Source organism: Eurypyga helias, unplaced genomic scaffold (assembly GCF_000690775.1).
Source record: "Eurypyga helias isolate BGI_N326 unplaced genomic scaffold, ASM69077v1 scaffold8828, whole genome shotgun sequence".
NCBI classification, from domain to species: Eukaryota; Metazoa; Chordata; class Aves; order Eurypygiformes; family Eurypygidae; genus Eurypyga; species Eurypyga helias.
Window position 1 is genome coordinate 7,149 of NW_010267603.1, and position 20,079 is coordinate 27,227.

At 38.5% G+C, this 20,079-nt stretch overlaps 1 protein-coding gene across 1 annotated transcript; it reads right to left on the reverse strand.

The window, feature by feature from the left end:
- Positions 1-564: 564 nt before the first annotated feature.
- Positions 565-15,671, reverse strand: LOC104513974 (opsin-5-like). The gene is made up of 5 exons (XM_010157485.1): positions 15,584-15,671; positions 14,691-14,853; positions 11,653-11,780; positions 10,405-10,739; positions 565-1,176 (listed from the first exon to the last, which is right to left on the reverse strand). The coding sequence occupies exons 1-5, from the start codon at positions 15,669-15,671 to the stop codon at positions 565-567; spliced, it is 1,326 nt and encodes a 441-aa protein (XP_010155787.1).
- Positions 15,672-20,079: the final 4,408 nt, after the last annotated feature.

A 20,079-nucleotide genomic window follows, 5' to 3' on the forward strand; every position in this document is an offset into this window, starting at 1 on the left:
TTTTGATTTAATGGAATAAGGTTAGAACCCGCTTGTTCATCTCATGGCAGCGAAAAAAGGGACCTATAACTCCCAGCAAATGCAACACATGCAGTCATTCAGCATCACTTCTTGGAAAACAGGCATTTTGGTTAGCATTTACCTTTTCAGTTGCTATAACAGTTAAAATAGAATGACCTTGTCCTTTGAAAACTCTACATTATTTCTTTTGGACAGATAGAATATAAAATATATATAGTCTAGAAAGGATAACAACACTTTATGGAAAATCTCCCAATGTTTAGTGTATTCTATTGAAAATGGAGTAAAAGGATGTTACGAAATGCAGAGAGAATTTGACAGTTCACGATGCAAACACAGTTAGCACAATGTACTTATGTTGGATGGCGAGAGTCATACAGCATTTATAGCATGTCCATACTCTAGCATGCATCTCTTCGAAGGGTGCAAGATGAAAATGGAAAAACAGTCTAGAAAAATGGGGTAGTATAAGGATTATTTAGAAAAAGTTACATTCATAAATCCAGTATAACATTACTGTCAGAGGCCTTGATGCAAGTAGTTTTAGAGGTCTGTAAATGTGCGATGGACGGGTACTGCTTCCAAAGTGATTTCCAAGGTATCGATTTCGGTGCTTTTTTCTCCCCGCACAACTACATTTACTGACTTCTTACTGCCCTGTCTCACTTTTGCTTGGAGGTTGCTCTCCAAGGATACAGCTTCCTGCGGAGGGCATTCCACAGCACTTAGCCTCTCCTGGCAGAATTTTGGATAGCTCTGAAAGCATTCAAAAGCACCACTGCATTTTTCACGGGGGAAATAACAACATTCTTCCACAATTGGCAGAGAATTACAGCTGGATTCATTTTTGCCCTTAAATGTTCTCAGGCTGGTGTTCAAAGTTGATCTGTAGTTCTGCAGTGCCTTGACACAAAAACAGCTCCTGATGCATAGGTGTTGAAGAACTGTGAAATCTTTGGCGATGGCGCTTCGGAAATTGGGCTTCAGGAGGAGATAGATAACTGGATTGTAGAGTGTGGAGGACTTGGCAAAGACGGCTGGCACAGCAAAGGCTAATGGAGGAATCTTATCTATCGATCCAAAAGCTGCCCACATGGCAATGATAGCATAAGGGCTCCAGGCAGCAAAAAATCCAATGCACACAGCAACACTTAGCTTGCAGAGAAAAAGAGAAAACATTGAGTTAAAAAACTGCATGAGAAACATAGCCACCAAAATAGTATATGCATAAAAATACCACCTGACTGATCCTCTTGTTAACAATTCCCCAAGCCTTCCATTAGACCTCAACTGTTCTCCAAACGCGTGTTTAGTCTAGCAACTTACTTCTCTCTGAAACCTAGTTTTGCCTGAAACTTCAGAGTTAAAATGTATCTCCTACATTTCTCTTCCTCTTCACTAAAGTGTTATAAAAACTCTTTTTGGACCTAAAACAAAGCCAACCTCATGGAAACAATATAATTCTGGGGAAACGCTTGTGTGGATTGCAAAGCCGTTCCTATCTATTGTCTATTTCATGAGTAATACTGATTTTCATGGCTACAGAATGTTCTCTGTAATTTTATTGTTGGTGCTTAACTGGAGCCACACATGGACATCTGACAGCAAAAAAAAACAGATTAATGCTGAAGGTGAATCAAATTCATTAATTCAAGTTAACGCCTACTGCACAATTGTTTGTCCTAGTAAACCCTATCAAGAAAGCTTTGATAGGCATTAAAAAAAAAAAGTGGTTTTTTTGTCTATAAATTATCACAAAGATATATAAAATGCAAGCTCAAGCATCTGCATGTATAGGAAGACTAAGTTTCTGGGCATTGTTCTAAGCACTGCTGAGAACTGAAGCGCACATACATTTCAAAAACAGAAACAAGTATATTCTTGCTCTAGAAGAAGCTTCACAAGTCCATTTTTGTAAAAAAAAAAGTGTATTTCCATATGAGGAATACAGTACAGAATCCATTCAATATAGAATAGTATTGGATCCAAGGGAACAGGAAAAAATAGTTAAAGAAAGAACTTTTGTTTTCAGTTGGTAACTGTGCTACCTGCCTGAGCTGCCCTCTGCAAGGGGGAGCACAGAGCTGCTCACTGGCTCAGCTAACTGCATATCCACCCCTTTTCTCAGTGGACCTCCGGCTATAGATTCAAGGTTGCAAAAATCATGGTGTTTTATACTGGGTAATATGACATCGTGTTCAGAGTGAGAATGAAAGAGGCCCTGAGCACTAACACCAGAGGAACACGCGTTAGACTCTTTTAAGTTGTGGAGAGCTCTTCTAAATGGTATTATTTTCTCCCTAAGTTTAATAGTCTCACAAATTTTATTTTGCAAGAAGAAATGCATGGTGATTGCCAAGCAATATATACCACAAGTTTTATGAGCAATGTCTGTGGCACTTAACTGGTTTCTCTATTAGGCTAAAATCTGTCCATGAGTTCGTGTATGTCTCTAGAAAGATATAATGATAGTGGCATAGGCGAAATTTCTCATTTATGGGAGATAACGACTGAGACCTCTAACCTGTTTGAGATCACATGAAGTGCAAAGTTAAAGTGATTTGGCAGAACTGAGAAACAAGGTATTTCAACAGAATTAGACTAGCTAAGAAATGACGAAGAGGCAAACCCACAAGATTGGGTGAACTTAATTTTTCTCTTTATTTCCATATATTTTCATATTTTCAAGGAGCTCTCAGCCAATTTCCCAAATTAAATCAATACAGTTTTTACAGCAAGGAGGGCTTGCTGCCCATCCAAAAACTTACATGTTAAATCTAATACAGTTTAAGTTCTTTACAATGCCAAAGGAAAGAGACATATCACCTGAAAGCAAGTAGTATCATTCAAAGATATATGTCTAAAATAGATGTGATGAATTGAGAGCAGCCCTGAGGAGAAGGTACTGGTAGATGAAAAGCTGGACATGAGCCGGCAGTGTGCGCTGGCAGCCCAGAAAGCCAACCGTATCCTGGGCTGTATCCAGAGAAGTGTGGCCAGCAGGTCGAGGGAGGGGATTCTCCCCCTCTACTCCACTCTTCTGAGATCCCACCTGGAGTGCTGTGTCCAGCTCTGAGGCCTCCGACATAAGAAGAACATGGACAAATTGAAGCAAGTCCATAGGAAGGCCACAAAGATGATCAGAGGGCTGGAGCACCTCTCCACTGAAGAGAGGCTGAGAGAGTTGGGCTTGTTCAGCCTGGAGAAGAGAAGGCTCCGGGGGGACCCTATGGCAGGGGGCCCCCGCCCCACAAAGGACTTTTTAGAAGAACCTGTAGCGACAGGACAAGGGGTAATGGCTTTAAACCAGAAGAGGATAGATTTAGATTGGATATCAGGAAAAAAAATATTCAGAGAGCAGGGTGAAGGACAGGAAGGGGTTGCCCAGAGAAGCTGCAGATGCCCCATCCCTGGAAGTGCTCAAGGCCAGGATGGATGATGCGTTGGGCAACCTGGTTTAGTGGAAGGTGTCCCTGCCCATGGCAGGGGGGTTGGAACTAGATGGTCTTTAAGGTCCCTTCCAACCCAAACCATTCTATGATTCTATGATTCTGTGATTCTATTCCTTCTTTATACCTGACAGCCCACCTAACCTTCCAATGATGCTATGATTCTATTAAAAAAAAAATTCTTTGTACCTGTAAATCCAGCACAAGGGTATTTTTCACATACCAAATACAACAGTGGCTGACACTGGTCATAAATTTACAGTAAAAAGTCTCTCATGGGGAATTATGATTTAACTGGAACTTGGGGAAAACATTCTAGTCTATAAGAGGAACTTCATAACAAGGAACACAAGTTGCAGAGCATACTTTTACATTAGAGGCAAAAAGAAAAAGTTGAGATGTCCACACTTGCAATATTAAGTCGTATTTGCAGTTAGATGTTCAACTGGTGTATGTCAGTTCTTTCACTTAGACTCAAACAAGCCTTAGCTGTTGACAGAAGCAAAGGACCCATGTTTAGCTAACAGTGTAATAACTACATACTGGGTTTGTTTTTTAATTATAAAATATATAAATATGGAATTATCTATGTATCTGTCACGTAGTGTGTAATTTTAGCAAGCTTTAATGGAAAACATGTAGATGCTTCAAATCATTCAATCATTAGCATCTACAGCTCAGCACATGTCACCATTCCAGTGCATGCCTACAATTTCAGACTCCACAGCTATATGTGTTTCAATTATCTGCTAATTCCACTGAATCAGTATGAGCTGCAGGTCTCCAACCAGCCTGAAGAACTTCTGTTTAGGTCTCCAGACATAATGCAGTAGCTTCAATGTAGCAGCCAACTTCAATGTTTAAAAGCTTCATCTATGGAAGAATAATATTTTCCAGAAATATTCACAAAATTTGATACTATATTATGAGAGTTATATAAGGAGAGATTTTGGTCAAGTTCAGGGAAGATACTTTTGTTGTTGTAAAACCCTGTGCCCCTTTTACAAAAGGCAGAATGATTGTAGCCTGTAGGCACAGGCGAGGTAAACCCATGTGCTGTCAGGGATAGTCCATCCAACACGCCTGAGGCCAACACTAGGAATAGGCAGAGAAGCAGAGTTTCAATATATTCAGCATCTTGCATGCCTTTAAGTATCTCTGTGTACAACAGAGATCTTTGCCAGTGTGCAGATGTTTCTGGTGCAAAATTATTATTAAAGGACAGTTCATTGTAATAATAAAGAGAGTTTAAAATAGAAAGTTAAAAGTAAATTTTCTGCTTCTTAAGTATATTGCAAAAAGTTGTTGAATAAGTAGCCTTGAGCATTAATGAATTTAAAGGATCAAACCTTCCTGAGACTGTTATTTAAATCAAGAGGACTGCATGTTGCCCTTCCTGTGAATCATATATGGTCCATCATTTGTCTCTTCTGCAGAACATTTTGTTTACTTTTGCAGCCAAACTCATCTTTGTTTGTAAAAGAGCACAAAATGCTTTATTTTTCAATTTATTTACGAGATATGCTTATTGCAGCAGAGCCTTAAAGGATTCTTGGTTCCCAGAGGCTGCAAAGGAGGAGAAATGTGCTCTCAGAAAGTAATTAGTTAAGGCTATGACAAAGTCAATAAAATGGCACTTTCTTCTTTCCTTTCACTTTTAAAGGAATTGCTATAGCTGAAGCTGTTCTTCTGAGAACAGAAAGGTTTTCCTACAAGTTGTTTCTGACAGGCTAAGTGCAACTATTTTAAAAATCTGTAAGATTTAGTCCAAATGCATGCTTATAAGCAGCAAATTAATTCCACTGATTTTTATGCCTCAAGGGACTATTACAAACTCCACTTTGTTTTTCTGCAAAATAATAAGCCAATACATTACTAAAATAAAAGAAGAAGTAAAAATAAAAAGGAAATTCACAGACTAAGCTTTGAGAATTTGTCATGGATTTTACTTCTCCCTTCATTCAACAAAGAACAATATAATAAAGAAAAAGTAATAACAGTAAAATACTGTTACACTACCACAGTTCAGAAAAAAGCCCACCTGATTGATATGGGTGTCTACGCCAAAACAAGTCAATGGGTCCCTTTCCAATGATTACTGTGCTCTCAAGACCTTGGAACAGACCTTTGGCAGCATTTTTTTAAGCAATCTGGCATTATCTTTTTCAAGTATTCTTTTGTACATAGTGAATACTGTACATGCTGAGCACTAAGATGAGCAGATACAGTGAGATTTAAGACCTTGTCCTGGGATGTCCTAAGATTTGTGCAAGGTGAACGTAGTTCTTCCTCAACTGTTTTGCTAAAGCATGGCATAAAATATTTTTTAATGCTAATTGCTACTGCCCACAATTTTTTGGTAGTTGCCTATTGTTTTTAAAGTGAGTCCATATTATCATAAGATAAATATTTTCATAATTTCCCATCTTGCAGAGTTTCACGGTGCATAGAAGTCATGAAACTAGCCCTTTAAACACTCTGCAGACTTGTAGTTTACTGACCTGTAAAGTCAAGGCATATTGCAATTGTATCTTGCAAAATATTCCAAACTAATGATGGCAAAGTCTGAAAAGCAACCGATGATATTATTCCAACGATGGGAGGAAAGGCACTAAAATGATATTCATCAGGCTGTAACAGAAGTCTGATGAACTTGGGATGACTAGGGGCTGTCTCACACCCTTGATCTGTCCTCTTTTTCATCCATAAACCTTTTCCAGATTTAAAGAAAAACAAATTGTACTTTTGCCCAAGATGCCTGGCAACTTCATAAGATCTGCACATTTGGAAATCCAAGGGTTTTCTGATGTGTAGCAGTGATCACTATAAATGAACTAGTAAAATGAGAGCACACAAAAATGAAGGCAACTTTCCCGAAAGGTCTAAAGCTTAAGGGAAGAGTTTTTCTGATCTGAGCCATGCTCACACAGGAATTGAAAAGAACTTCTTTCACATTTCACTATTATAAATGCTTATGTTAAACAAAAGTAAAAGTCATTCATAAATATGATTATCTGCATTAAAGTAACAAAAGCTCAGTTTCACATCCTCCACAAATGACATCTGTATTCTTCAATAACAAGCCTTGACAGTAAAACACATTCAGTGTGTTCTTCATCAGTCAGATTCTTCTGCACTTGCCAAAAGCTCATTGCCTCCACCTCAAGTCAACAAATATTATAAAGTCAATAGCACAAATTTGGCATTAAGACTGTTTGTGTCTTCAGGCAGATTCTCGCCCTTCACACACATTTAGAAACATCACACTGACCACTAACCCCCAAACAGCCAAACAACTTTGAAATGCCTGCAGCAAATCACCATGCTGCTTCACCTTACAACTAAAGCATGTGTTTAAGGTGGAAAAAAATCCAGAAAGGCCTGTAACAGCTCTAATTCTTCTTTTACTTCAGGTGTAGATTTACCCATTACAATGAATTATTGAGTCTTAGCATCTCGTATTCTAAACTGTAGGTCTTCTTTGAAGAGTATCCTTTATTCAATTTGATTTATGCTATATTCCCTATTATGCTCATAGATATTCCTACCCATAATTAGTCACAACTTTCAAGATTGCTTGTAGCGGTAGATATGAAATACTCCCAGTTTCAGAGCAGAGTGACATTCTTCATTAATGTCCATGGTAACATTTCTATTAATTTAACAAAAAATAATTTAATGAGGATTAAAAAAAACCCAAAGTACTATGTCCATGCATTGTAGAAACCAAATTTAAGACCAATTAACCTCCATGGTGTGTAGATTTGTGTTGTTTCTCTGGAAATCATTGCATTCCCAAAATGAACAAAGCCAGTTACTTCAATAAACAGTGTTAGAAGAGAGATGGGAATTATTCAACCTTCTCCTTTTCAGCCAAATGATACTTCAGTGTTTTAAATCAGGTACTTCAGAGGTGTCACAGTTTACAGCCATAAAGAAATACAAGTTGAGTACCAGGAGTTTTGTCCAAGGTTATACATGAAGTCTGAATTGGAACGAAAACTGAACACGAAGTCCCAGGCCAAAGGCTTATACCCCATGATTTAAAATGAATGTATTGCAGACAATCCAGAGGTGGTAATTGGACAAATATTTGATGAGACATGAAGCTACACTCATGGAGGTTTTGCTCCTGCAACATCTAGGGGGAACTAAGATGTGTTTCTAAAATGGCCTAATCCCAAGGAACTCCTTGTGAAGTAGCAATTTTCTACATCTCTACTTCCATTTATAATATTTATCTGTCTTATCTATATACTCAAAGCAAGTTTTCTCCAGAAGCTGGCAAACACATGCACCTGGGAAGAGATCACATGAGAACACTACCATCCTCTGTATGCACTATAATTGATTTTTATGGCACAATACAATAATAAAAGCAATATCAGCAATTAGCCAACCATGCAAATTCACAAGCATAAAAACACTAATAACAGCACTATACAGCTCCCGTTACATTTTCTAAAAGTCTTGCTATTGTCGTTCTGAAATAGCACAGAAAAAAAAAAAAAAAAAACACCAAACCCACCACAGACAGATATCATAACATAAGAAGTAGATTAAGGATAATGAATGCTATCTGTATTTTATTGTCATTTTTTTAATAAAAATATTCAATTACCAATAAACAAATAGACTACAGTAAGCCTAAAATTGAATGCTATGGCCTGGTTTTATTAATATGTTTTAGAAAAGAGATAGCCCCTTAGTGAGTAGGGCAATACAAATTAAAGCAAACTGCAGGTAATTGGGATTCCTTTACACTTACAGAGGAACCTGTGGCATTTTCTTGGAGCCTTGATGCATAGGCAGCCACCAGGCAAGAGCTTCTATAACGGTATTTCTGGGTTTAGCTGGACTCGTGTTTAAATCTCATTTTAAATGCCCAAGTAGTTTTCTGGATTTAGCTTTTCAAGACTGAAGCAATGTCCAAGAAATTCAGCTGAAGCTGGATAAGACTTTAGAGACACGATTCAAACCTGACCAGGACTCCCAAGTTACAGTGACCTAATGTCAGAGGCAGGATGGAAAATGCCAGAGGAAGAATAGGCTTTAAATTGTCACTAATTTGGCAGGCACTACCAGGTAAGTTGTATTGCGACACAAATCCAGCAGGAAAAATTACAGTTCACCGAATAATCATTCCAAGTACACCACAAAATTGACATATTTGGGGTGTTTAGCAAAGTTTCTTAAGGAAAAGAAAAAAAATAAAGTCTGTCTCTCCTTTGCTTTTATGAGTTTGACTTGTACCATCCTCTTAGCAGACATCTCCAAGGGATTATCCTGTATAATTATTTGGCTTCTGTATTATTATTCTTCTAGGGTGAGATTCTCTGAAGATGATAAGCAGTCTCAAAGTGTCTCAAAGAGTTTACAGTCTAACAGTGAAGATAAGAGCAATTCTGAGGGGAAAAAAAAATCAGGGAATAAAAAGAAGAGATACTTGTCGGTACATGATAAGCACTTTTCCTACTGTTCCAGCAGCGCAACCAATATCAACCTGTATGATATACCAGCGTGAATTTTGTGTTAACAGCACAAAGGAAGCTTTGAGGAGAAATTGGTTTTGGTGTTTATTAGAAGGAACTCCTAAGAATGAGAAGTAGCATTGAACATGCATGCACATTTCTAAGTCTTATGAGCATACAGTATAAACAGCATCTTGGTCTCGCTGAACAGGAGTATAGAAGTCACTTAGGACAAGCTATAAGGAGTTTTAGAAGTTAATGGAAGTGTTAAAGGATGATATCTGGTAGTCAAATGAAAGACTTAAGAAAATGAATGTCTACTGAATATCCAGGAGTGGGGCAAAAATACACTGAAGAGCTTCAGCTGGCAAATGTTCCATCTAAGAGTTATGACAAAGAAGGAATAGGTAAGACATGGACATGACACTTCAGTTCTTAAACTTCTTGGAGTGAGGAAGATATGAGAGCAGACCAAGTTTGTTAGCATGAAAAAGAGAAAGCAGATCATCTATACCGAAGCAGATCTCTGAGATATCCAATTGCATTTGCAAATGAGAATGTTCATATTCCTGGACAGAAAGAGAAGATAAAGACCAAAGATGACTCCAAACAGAAAACTGAAAAGTGATGAAGAAGATACTTAGAAGGACATGACAAACAAATAACTAGAAAAAAATGAGAGAATGATTCATTGAAATCATGAAAAAACCTAAGATTTTTTCACTGGAGGTAATTAAAGGAGTCAAGAGCTAACACTCAGCTGCAAAGTTCCTCTTCTTATTTTTTGATATACTAAAAAAAAAGATGCTGCTCTCCTGGAAAGGATAGGGACATAGTTTGGCAGCAGGAAGCAATTTCCATGACAAATACTGTAACCACAGGTTTAATATTACTGTTTAATCTAGTGAAACACAAACCTTCAGGGGTTTTGGTTCAAAAAGTATTTACAAAAATACACTTTTCTGTGACTTTTGTCATTTGTTCAGTTATAAACAAGAGAATTGGATCTCTACAGAACTATTTAAAATCTTTAATCATAAAAATTTTAAGCCTGGATTTCCCCAGATGTCTGTAGTTGGGCAAACAGAATTCACTCACTCAAAGCCAGACTGGCTTTCATAAGCAATGCTTCAAGAGCATGAGACCCAAACTCACTTCTACACAGTACTCCAGTTTTTAACCTCCCTTTTGATCAAAAGTCTGAAATCTTAATTTTTAAAAATAATTAATTTCTGTAAACTTAATTATCACCCTTCAGAAATGACACAGCTACTGTTTGTATGTTTAGCAACTAATTGCCATGCAGCGAATCTGCACAAGACAATACTGTTGTTGGAAATGAAAATACAGTAAAGGCCAATTTTCTTTTCCATCTTTATTCCCTTCTCAGGAACTTTCTTGGTCCTTAAATTGTGCTGTCTAGCTGTGCCAAAATGCCTTGCTGGAGACTAACTTTCAAATACCTTGACAGCAATGGTTTGTGCGTTGCTCATCCTGGCAGGGCCGGAGACATGCTGTTCCACTGCTTTCCTGGATTCTTTCATAGTTACCAGAATAAGAGAGTAGGAAGTGACAATTACTCCACAAGGGAGAATAAAACAGAAAACAAAGAGGACAATGATGTAAGACATGGCCACGGCATTTACATTGGTGGAACGCCAGTCAATGCAGCAGGCTGTGCCATAGGGCTCTGCTCCGTATTCTCCCCAGTGAGCTAGGGGAGAACAGGCAAAAACTGCTGCATAAGTCCAAGCACAGACTATCAAGATTTGCCCATGTTCTCTCTTGAACCTGTTTCCTGGAAGACACAAAACAATCAGTGAGGATCAGCATAGTTGACATGTCTGAATGGAGTTTCCAATATGCAGGCAGCTGAGCACAGATTCACAGAGTGGAAGGGGGTGGAAAGGACCCCTAGAGATCATCTCGTCCAACCCCCCTGCCAGAGCAGGATCACCTAGAGTAGATCACACAGGAACAAGCCCAGGCGGCTTTTGAAAGTCTCCAGGGAAGGAGACTCCACCACCTCCCTGGGCAGCCTGTTCAGTGCTCTGTCACCCTCACAGGGAAGAAGGGTTTCCTCATGTTCAGGTTGAACCTTCTCTTTTCCAGTTTATGGCCATTGCCCCTAGTCCTGTCACTGGACACCACTGAGAAGAGCCTGACCCCATCTTCCGGACACCTTTACACCTTTAGGTATTTATAAGCAGTGATAAGATTCCCCTCAGCCTCCTCTTCTCCAAGCTAAACAGGGTAAGTCAGAAGGGTAACTTTAACAGCTGTTCAAAATATCATAGCATGTTGAAGGTTTGTAAGAATAGGTCATGGTTCGCAACAATTTGCAAAAAATATTAGGCAGCTGAATTCTCTGATACATCTAGGATACTCAGCATGACATAACTCTGTATTAACAATTTTCTATCAAAATGTAGAAATAAACTCTGGAAAAAAATAGTTTATTCACTCTAGCCTTGCTTCCAGATCAGAACTCTTATTCCATGTTTCCAAATTATCACTCTGACTTAAAAGAGTTTATAAGTAATCAGTTGCATACATCTAGACCTATAGTTAATTATCAATGATCACAGAAATGTTTGACTGGATGTACAAGAGCTCTTCTATAAAAATACCCTCTAGGATATACAACCCAAAAAAGGGGGTCTATGATGACATGAAAAATTGAGTAACTTAAGGCAGAAACATTAGCTTACCATAGGCTGGAAAACAAATTTTGAGGCAGCACACAGTGCTCAGTAATGTCAATGATGAGAGACTGCAGATCCCAAACAGCACCCCACAAAATGCATAGAACAAGCAAATCTGTTTCCCATACAGCCACCTGGCAAATAAGCAAGAAAGTTAATTCTTAGATGCTATCCTTTCTTAAATGTAATACTAAGCGATAAAAATATACCTTAAAGATACCAAATATACCTTAAAAAGTTGTAGCCTCAAAAAATCAATAAAACTGCTTGATTAAACTATTTTTTTGTCAATGATCAACTACGAAAGATATTCTCATTTCAAAAACAGAGACAGTAATCATGTTCTGCTTTATTTTTATGATTCACATTTAAGTAATCGTTATAAAACAAAGCAGTATATCTTAATAATCCAGAAAAAATCAAAAAGCTTGTCAGTAGTAGACCTAGGTTTTAAATTAATATTGCTTATTATTACTTCTTCAATCTTTATGCATATTCTTAAAACTAGTTTTCATCAAAACAAACGCATTCACTTGTGAAGGTTCTCCAGAGGAACAAAAATTTGATCTGAATCACTATACCTCCTCCCTTTCTATTCGGGCACCTGCATGATTTGCAGTAGCAGTTATGGAAAGCCCCATGCTACATTTTGAAGACATCATCTCCATTACTCAATATGTCCAGTAATATTTCAACACAGAAAGCAATGTGTTAAAAGTGAGTAATTACTGGATTTTTTTCTCTTATTTTTAATTTCTATTCCAAAATGAGAGAAAACTAGATGGGAGAAGGACAGAGAGAGGGTTTGGTTTTGTTTTTTTTTCACATCAAACCAAATATAATCTTTTCACTGTGATTTCACTTCTGCAAAGAAGACCCAGAGGTTATGTTGGGTGAGGCACCCTCTATCTCTTTTATTAAATATATTCTACTTAATTACATTGTTAAACATGCATTACAATAGGGTTTGGATCTCTACATTACACACTGTGATGTGACTCTGATCCACCACCAGTCTCTCTCTAAACAAATATTCAGCTGAACATGGAGAAAATCCTTAAGTGTTCCACACATGACTCTACCTTTTAGGTCTGTACTGGCACACATATATCAAATCCAGGAAGATATTTTAACTTGTAGGTAAAGTTTTTTCTACTGTGTTAAGGAATGCATAGAGAAATTAAAAATAGAAGGAATATAAATACATTTCGTATTAAATTCTGACTAAAATAAAGCTTGGACTTTGGCAATACACAATTTAGAACAGCTCGTTCTCCCATTTCCCTTCACCTCACAGTCTTGAGGCTTTGAGAAGGACAGTGCAGATCAGAAAGGCCACAGTATTTCCCACTCTGGGGCAGTCAGCAGGAGCTGAGCCACAGCAACTCATGTCTCTGCTGAGACACTGCCAGTAAGTCAGTGCTGGGCTAAAACATGCTAAATGTGCTAAAGTGAGTGCAAATCCAGCTCCATGTGCTGGAAGCCATGGAGCTTCAATTGCTGCTATAGAAGTAGCTAGTACGACACCAGCAGCTGGACCAGACACCTCTTGGAGAGGGACAGCGGGAGCTCTTGCTGGATGCTACCTGGGTTCAGCCACCTGATTAGACACCTAATTCCCTATGGGGACTACAATGAATATCACTTCTATGACAACTAAATTTCCATTCTTAAACACAAGGCCATTTCTCCCTTTTTTCCTGTTTAGCTGCCTTCACATCAATATTTGGTTTATGTGTCTTGGTCACCAACACACATATTGCCATGGCAGTTCTTCCACATTTCTCTTTTTCTCAGCATGCCACGCATTAACTATTTAATGATTCTGATTCCACTGCTATTTTCAACTCATTCTCTCATAGGAAAACCTAGTTCTAGTAACTAATTTAATTTTTTTTAATTCTTTCAGGTTTTATAGACTACCTTGATGATGCCTCCATCCAGTTAGCAATGCTTTACTTTCTCACAATCTTCAGCATTTTACAGAACTTCATAGTTTTCTTAGTAAAGTATTTTGGGAGTTCAAATCAGCCCTGCATAGTCACATAGAATCATTTAGGTTGGAAAAGACCTTCAAGATCATTGAGTCCAACCATAAGTCTAACACTGCCAATGACTAAACCATGTCCCTGAGTGCCACATGTCATTTAAATACCTCCAGGGTGAGGTGACTCAACCACTTCCCTGGGCAACCTGTTCCAACGCTTGATAATATTTTCAGTGAAGATTTTTTTTCCTAGTATCCAATCTAAACTTCCACTGCTGCAACTTGAGGCTGATTACATGAGAGGAATCAGTTGCAGGACATTCTGCAACCCACTGGGATAGACCAAAATATTACCGATACTATCCTATCCCACACCCTGCAGAACAACTCCTGGCAGTCAGTTCTGATCATTCTTCACCTTTTCTATCTAGTTCCCTGTTCCAAATACTTTCATACTGCCTAGGTTGCACAAATACTACCTGAGGCCTAGTAATGAGCCTCCTAAGCCTCCCAAACTTTAAAAGAAGAAAGATCACAAAAAATAGATCTTGCACAATGATATGAGGGGAATTCATGGGGATAAAGAGAAGTGGAGAAGGAGAAAGTTCCAAATTCAGAGTGTTGGCCCAAAAATTAATCCAGAGTAATGCATTTCCATGCATCATCACTACCACTGCTTTTGGAGATTATAAGGAAATTCAGGGCTTTCTTTTTATGGCAACAATTTGCATTGTCCAACTGAAAAAATAATGAAGTATTTTACCATCACTTGAATAATACTACCCACAAAGGATAAATGTAGTAGGAAGGGGATGTTAGGAACAAAATCTTCTCAGCCCTGAATAGATCAAAATGATAGTAACCTCTAGTAGACACAAACACTAAATAACACCAGCAGCTCATAAAACTTCTGTAACAGAGCATGATTCTCTCAATCCCTCTAATTAACTCCCACTTTTATGACAAGCAAAGTGCCAGTGATGTGGTCTTCATCACTGATACAGACCTCCAGAGCCTGCAGAGGGGATGTTAAATATCATGTGCATAGTGAACAAACCTGTGTGAAAGGCTGGAGGTTACAGCTAGAGGGTACAATGTCAGAGTCATACCAAGGTCACTGATGGCGAGGTTAATAATGAAGTATTCTGCTGGTTTCAGCAAATTCTTTTTCTTGTAGGAGACATATAGGAGAATACTGTTCCCACACAAGGAGCATATTCCTGCAGAGAAACACAGAATATGAACAAAAAGATACTTTCACAGCCATCCCTTTTTTTTTTTTCCTGCACGGGATTCATGTGCTGTCATCATAGCTAGTATTTATTTCTACAAATTCAGAAGTACAAATACTGCAGGAACATGCCTCTAAATTGATATGGATTGACCAGCCAGGCTATACATCTCCTCTCAAACTCAGCTATCCATATACAGCTGCACTCTAAAATATATAGGCCTTACATTCATTTAAATTTTTCAATCAAAATGTTGAGAAAACACATCGAAATATATAGTAATCTATGAAGCCATTAGGATGCAAATATTCATTGACAGGACTAAAGACACATGTTAACTCTCTGTTGGTGCTGTATTTACCTCATGGCTAGTATTGGTTGCCTTAGGGAAGGAAAACTCTTAGGACATTCATTTGGCTGCTATGTTTTTCACCACCTTCTGAAGCACCAGACATCATCTCTGCCTAGTGACTGCACTGCATGAGGGTGGCCATCGCTCTCACAGATGTCTGGCTTTCCTTTCCTGGCCTCTGGCTCATGGTTACACTGACCAGTACATTTAGGATTGGATCTGGGTTTTTCTCCTTAGTCAGACCAGGGCTATGGAGGATAAATTTGCCTCCTCTATAACAGCATAGCCCCACCCTTTGCTTTCACAATCAAGTCTCCTTGCCCCATCAAATAGGGCCTAAACTCTATACCATGAAATCATACTTACCCAATACCATATAACATATTCCAACAACAATATCAGCTGATGCTGTTATTTTGGACTGGAAGGTGGAGTTACCAAAAGATGGGCCCATCTGAAAACCAAAACAGGACACAGTATTAGAAATTCAGTATCCAAGCAGGCACTCATGAGCTCCCTGCAAGGCTGTATGCTGCTTCACAAAGAAAGGACAGGAAGAATTTAATTATTTTTTTCTTTCATTTTCTGAATTAAAAATCAACGTATCTGAATGGAGGATGCAAAGAGGATGGAACCAGGCTCTTTTCAGTGGTGCCTAGTGACAGAACAAGAGGGAATGTGCACAGACTGAAACACAGGACATTGTCTTTAAACATCATACATCTTGGTCACCTTTTCACTGTGAGGGTGACCAAGCAGGAGTCTCCATCCTCAGAGATAGTAAAAAAACATCTTCACACAGTCCTGGGCAACTGTCTCTGAGTAGTCTTGCTTGAAGAGGGGGTTTTGACCAAAAGACCACCAGAGGTCCCTTCCAACCACAATCATTCTGCGACTGTGTGTAATTTACAGATGAAATCACAGCCTATAACTAAGGTAAACCAATTTCTATTAATCTGAGGAACTCAACCAAGTATGAGAATGTCACAATATTACAAATGCAATTGGTGAGTGACAGTACATTAAATTTTGGAGATTTGACCTGGCTCAATAAGGTTTGTCCCAGAATATTACTCATTACCACTTTACAACAACCAGAGGCACCAAGGAAGGAAATCTTAACAACAAGGGATATAGAACTGCAAATATAAACCCGAAAAAAAAACAACCCTCCAACCCAACAACCCTCCCCCCCCAAAAAACCAACAACCAACCAAAACAAGAAAAAACACCACCAGTGAGAAGAGAGAAGTGTGTAAAGAGCATCAGAATAACTAATCAGTAGAGATAAGAATGTATGAGATATGTATGCATACACTTAATTCTAAAATTTATTTATACCATTTAAATCATAACTTTAGGTAGGGGTGAGCCAAATAAATTCACTCTTTCTTTCTGCCTTCCACAAGCATTCCACTTTTATTTGCCATTCCTGCCCTCCACCTTTCTGAATCTGTCACACTGAGTGTATTTGTAAACTTGTCTATAGAAATGTGTGCTTCTGCAGCCCAGAAATTAGCAGTGTATGTGAAAGAATAAAGGGCTGAAGGTAAATCAACAGCTCTTTCTTTAGTGTATAGCTCCCGCAAATTCTCTTAAACGACAACAAATTGAACTCTCTCAAATCTCAGGAAGTGGGTTATTAAATTTTAGAGGGTCAGTGTTTCAGGTATCCTATGTGTCAACTCTGAACATAACTACAGGTGTTAGTTAAAGTCTTCAGCAAGGAGACATACTTGCTGTGACAGGTCAAGTCAATGGGATACTGCTCAGCTCTTCCTACCAAAATCCTTTGTGAAGAGAGTTATACTAATGAGAAAGAGCTTCTGTCAACCGTCTTCATGATGGTCTGAGACACATCCTGGCCTAGCTCAGAAAAATGCCAGAGTTATCACTTAGTGTCCTCTGCCATTCCTGTATTCAAGGAGCCTGCTATGGGGCCAGCCGTGAGATGCAGTCCAGACCTTACTGCCCATGAAGATGAGGGCAGGATCAATGTGAGCACAGTAACGTGTGATAAAATTGCAACACACCTGCTAGAGCCCGTGCCCGGATACATAGATGCTTTCACATACAGGGATTACCATATCATAGAATTGAAGTGGAAAGACCTCAGGTGGAGCTCTCTTCTACCACAGTCAGAAAGAAAGAAAGAAGTCTAGCAAAGGCTAATCTTTTTGTTTGTTTGTTTTTCCTCCTCACACAGATGTTGTTGCTGTATTGTCTTAACTGGTATTAGAGATATTATCTGGAGCTGTTCTTGGCAAATTGAAGTTACCACGAAAATATGATGACAAAAGCTCAGCAAAATCCTCCAGATGTACTCACAGGCCTTTGCCTCCAATAATGGTAAATGCATTTCCACTGCCCATCATCTCTCACTTTCTCTTTGCTTCCATGGAGTTTCTTGTTGCAAAGGGAAACCATCTGTCTCAGCTTTACACACTTGTTTTGAGGGCAGCATGGGAAATGTCAAAGAAAAAGCACCTGGAGAAATGACATCATCTTAGCAAAGAGTTAAAGCTCCTTGTTCACGCAGCACTTAAACCCACTACAATTTTGCTAACTGGTGTGAATACACATGAAACAATGATCCTGTAGCTGCATTTCTTTCTCTCAGTGTAATACGGCAGAGTATGTAAATTCAGCATGTCCATCTTCCCAGCAACTTGCTGTAAGCTCCTTATTCTCCCAGTGATCCATCACACACTTCTACATAAAACCCTCTATATCCTCAGTTGCAATAATCCAAGACATCTCTACTGAAACCGAAGGGGCTACGTGTTTGTTTACCAGGTGTTCACTCAGGAGGAGTTTTACAGCTCGTGCATAACACAGATCATATTTATATTTTAATCCTTTTACCAATATTTGTTCAATTCATTAAGCAGAAGCAGTAACAGCAAGATCTCACATCAAAAGACTGAGCCCTAGCTGAGTTCCTGGTGGGCAGTACTCAGCATGTGTCTGCCCCCAAGAGATAGTAAAAAAAGCAGGGACAGGACATCCATCTGCTTTTTCCCAAAGCAATCTATTCACAAGGAAAGGCCTGAGTTCATTTCAGAGGTTCGTGATCCATTTTCAGTGCTCTCCCCGATCAAAAGCAAATTTCATATTTGCTAAAAGGAAGGACGTTTTACCCTAGCAAATGCAACTGGTCGTGAGTTCTGGAAATCTACTTGAGCTCCTGGTTTTCCAAAGCAGTCTGCTCGCTTGTCAGAGGTAGACTCTCTTGGGTTTGATCTGTGTGGTCTTTGGAATGAATTTTGGAGAATGATATCCCCTGTTGATAAAAAGGGAGTTTTATTTCAAGTACCCAACGCTGTCTAGAGTCAAGCAGAGGAGCATTTAAGCCACAACTTCCATAATTCAGTTGAGTCATTCAGACATGACAAAATTGGGCTGATATTCCCGGTATATGCAAAGTCCCCCACCCAGAAAGCATCCAACCCTACTCCTAATTTGGCTTTGGTAAAAATGACCCTGCAGATTATAAAGCTTCACCCAAAAATATCAAGAAGATGGGAGGTTGTGCCACTGACAGTGTGGTTTTTGCTTGTCTCATTTACTTTACCCCTGGTCCAGTAATCCCACGGTTTTTACCTGCCACTGTAAATGAAAATCCCTTCAAGGTTGTCATAGAATATTTCACTCTTTCTGTTGTGGAAACTGTCCCTAGGGCCCGCTCTGCTGAGCTCCTCTCTGACACATCTCCAGCACCAGAGCTGTGTAACGCCAGTGTACCAGCTACATGCTCTAACAAGCATTGTAACAACAAGTGTTTCAGCCTTCTGTGTGCTATCAAAATAAGGATAAGAACGTATAAGGGAAGTGATGATCAAGTAAAAATAACCCCATCCTTGTTAACAACAAAAAAAAAGCCTCTATTGAACAACATTTCGATAAGGACCTGAACAGTCAATTCCAATAGTTCTCATTTGCAATGTTTAGAAATCTACATCTTTCTGAGCACTGTAACCATCTCTTGCTACTCTTTCACAATAACTTCAAACTAAAATTGTGCCTTCTCAGAACCAGTGAAGCCATTTTAATCATGAATTCCCAAGCTGCTAAGTGTCCAGAGACCTGTCACCTAAGATGTTTCCAAGCATCTACTTTTTTGCAGATATTTGTAGTCATTTTAGATTTAAGTATAGTGATTTATTTTGCACATCAGAAGTCAACAGCTCTGAGTGGGTTACATAAATAAGGGCTTTATTAGCAAATATTATGTAATCAATTTATAATTTCAAATAAAAAGCCTCATTTTCAGAAAATATGGATAAGGCCATCTTCAAAGAGGAACTGTAAAGAAAAGAACTGTATGCTAATGTTTCAAAAACCATTCAGCACTCTCTAACATGCTGTCCTGGCAAATAGCTACAAGTTTTGCTGGCTTTTACTTCTTTTTTTTTTTTTTTTTTTTTGGTCTGGGCTGAGGAACTACATAATAATATTTTTGAAAAATACTTCATTGGTGGTTTTTTCCCCTCTTTCCCGCAAAAGCTAGAAGAACTTGCCAGAAAAAAAAAAAAAAAAAAACCAAACCACCACCAAAACCAAAAAGAACCCCACTTTTTAAATTACAAAATTTGTTTTAAAAATTTAGATTTTTGATATTATATTAATTACGATAAATCAGGTAACAACTAAAGTATGGATATCTCCATTCACGGTATCAGTTTCAATAAATTGGTTTAAAAGTTACACTTAGTTAAACTATTGTTATTGTGAATATGTGTCATAAATCTTTCATTTTCTCCCTTCAGATAGTCTTCTATTGATTTCAGTTGTTCCACCCTCCCAAAATAACATTTTCCTTAAGTAGTCAATGCTTTTCTCTTTCACTACACTGTATATAT